We start from the raw sequence: 2,500 nt of genomic DNA on the forward strand, positions 1-2,500 counted from the left end.
AACTGTGTTTCAGCACATTACTATGCAGTTGACAGGGTGTTCTAGGTGGTTGTCAGGTTGTTGCTATGCTGTTGCTAAGTTGTTTTAACAGTGTTTCAACGCATTACTATGCAGTTGACAGGGTGTTCTAGGTGGTTGTCAGGTTGTTGCTATGCTGTTGCTAAGTTGTTTTAACTGTGTTTCAGCACATTACTATGCAGTTGACAGGGTGTTCTAGGTGGTTGTCAGGTTGTTGCTATGCTGTTGCTAAGTTGTTTTAACAGTGTTTCAGCACATTACTATACAGTTGCCGGGGTGTTCTAGGTGGTTGTCAGGTTGTTGCTATGCTGTTGCTAAGTTGTTTTAACTGTGTTTCAGCACATTACTATGCAGTTGACAGGGTGTTCTAGGTGGTTGTCAGGTTGTTGCTATGCTGTTGCTAAGTTGTTTTAACTGTGTTTCAACGCATTACTATGCAGTTGACAGGGTGTTCTAGGTGGTTGTCAGGTTGTTGCTATGCTGTTGCTAAGTTGTTTTAACAGTGTTTCAGCACATTACTATACAGTTGCCGGGGTGTTCTAGGTGGTTGTCAGGTTGTTGCTATGCTGTTGCTAAGTTGTTTTAACAGTGTTTCAGCACATTACTATACAGTTGCCGGGGTGTTCTAGGTGGTTGTCAGGTTGTTGCTATGCTGTTGCTAAGTTGTTTTAACTGTGTTTCAGCACATTACTATGCAGTTGACAGGGTGTTCTAGGTGGTTGTCAGGTTGTTGCTATGCTGTTGCTAAGTTGTTTTAACTGTGTTTCAGCACATTACTATGCAGTTGACAGAGTGTTCTAGGTGGTTAAGTCATGCACTAAATAGGGAGCATCCTATATCTCTCCTATAACTGTTCTGAGACCAGTGCAGACAGACAGCACACTGGAGGTTAAGTCATGTACTAAATAGGGAGCATCCTATAGCTCTCTATGCAGTTAAGTGCGTTCACTCATAAAATCTGTTCAAAAGTTCAGTTTCAGGCTGCAGATGGTGTTTGGATCACTCAACATATATATATAAAATAATAACAAAAAATCTGATTTATAGAAGCAAAAATGTATTTTGCGACATCATTACACTCAATAGGGTCATTAATGATCTTATACACTTTTGGTAAGCAGTAAAACACAAAACTGCATGTGAAGATCTCACAGACGCTTGTTCATTTTATGTATTTCTTCATCGTTCAGTGTATTTGTGTGTGTGTGTGTGTGTGTGTGTGTTTTAGTGTCATACCTTTGGTATGTCGATGGCGACCTCTCTCATTGCACTTGGTTTGACCTCTGTCATGGCCAGTCTGAGGTCAGAGGTCATGACCTTCACCCTGTTCATCACCTGGGCATCAGAGAGAGCAGGTGTGGACGCTAAAACCCTCCTCAGTGCGTGAAGACCTGCAAAAACACCGTTAATAACACTCAAGGTTTGTTCAAATCCACACAGTTTCCTCTATTAATTCATCGATTAATTGGTTAATTAATCGCATATATAAATACTTTCTAAGAAAGGCCCACAAATACCAGTTTCCCGTTGACCCTATTCCTTCCCACCTTCTCCAAGCCATCTCCCCATCCATCCTACCTGCACTCACACATAATTAACACATCTCTACTAACAGGCACTTTTCCCACCACATTTAAGCAGGCTCGAGTAACCCCACACATGTGTAGAAGACTACAGACCAGTCTCGCTCATCTCATTCATGGCAAAAACATTTGAAAGGCCAGTTTTCAATCAGATCTCTGCCAATCTCTCACAGAACAAGCTGCTGGATGATAATCAGTCTGGCTTCAAAAGTGGACTCTCCACCCAGAATGCCTTGCTGTCTGACAGTAAACACAGTTTTACCATGGTCTTTGTATTAAGATCACAGTGTAAAGTGATTCATGGAAAGGAGGAGGCAAGAACCGGCTTTACGATATAAATAATAGTTTAATGAAGAACTGAACCAAAAGACAAACACACACAGGTGTCGGACAGCTGCCCGTAACTCTCTCTCTCTGTCGCACTGCCGTCTTTGGTCGGCCTTTATCCCTCTCGAGGGCTAATCAGCCCAATTAGGGGCCGGTGTGCGGAATTACGACCCGCCCCTGCCACATTCCTCCTCGTTCTCTCAGGCCGGAGCCCCGGCATGACGTACACCCCGCCTGATTTTTTTCGGACTTCTCGGTTTTCATATCTTTTTTTATAGTTTTCACTTGCATTACTCTTACATGTTGGCAAAAGTCTAGCGAGTAAAAACTAAAATGTACTAGCCAATGGTGATTCTTTCTCCAACGTGTCCGTCGAGGGATTTTTCGTACACATCTGGGATCTCATGAGGGTGAGAAAATTATCAGAGAATTTTCATTTTTGGGTGAAATGTCCCTTTAACTGATATCACTAACATCTGGTTTATTTTAAATAAAATAAAAAATAAAAACAATTCTCCCCTTTTTCTCCCCAATTTGTAACGGCCAATTCCCAATGCGCTCCAAGTCCTCGT

The 2,500-nt window shown here is 42.1% G+C and overlaps 1 protein-coding gene across 1 annotated transcript in view; it reads right to left on the reverse strand.

The window, feature by feature from the left end:
- spata5 (spermatogenesis associated 5) overlaps positions 1 to 2,500 on the reverse strand; it is a 53,457-nt gene that overhangs the window by 40,252 nt on the left and 10,705 nt on the right. The window contains 1 exon segment of the mRNA XM_052154708.1: positions 1,255 to 1,409. Within this exon segment, the coding sequence (XP_052010668.1) occupies positions 1,255 to 1,409 (155 nt within the window).

This window comes from Xyrauchen texanus, chromosome 23 (genome assembly GCF_025860055.1).
Source record: "Xyrauchen texanus isolate HMW12.3.18 chromosome 23, RBS_HiC_50CHRs, whole genome shotgun sequence".
NCBI classification, from domain to species: domain Eukaryota; kingdom Metazoa; phylum Chordata; class Actinopteri; order Cypriniformes; family Catostomidae; genus Xyrauchen; species Xyrauchen texanus.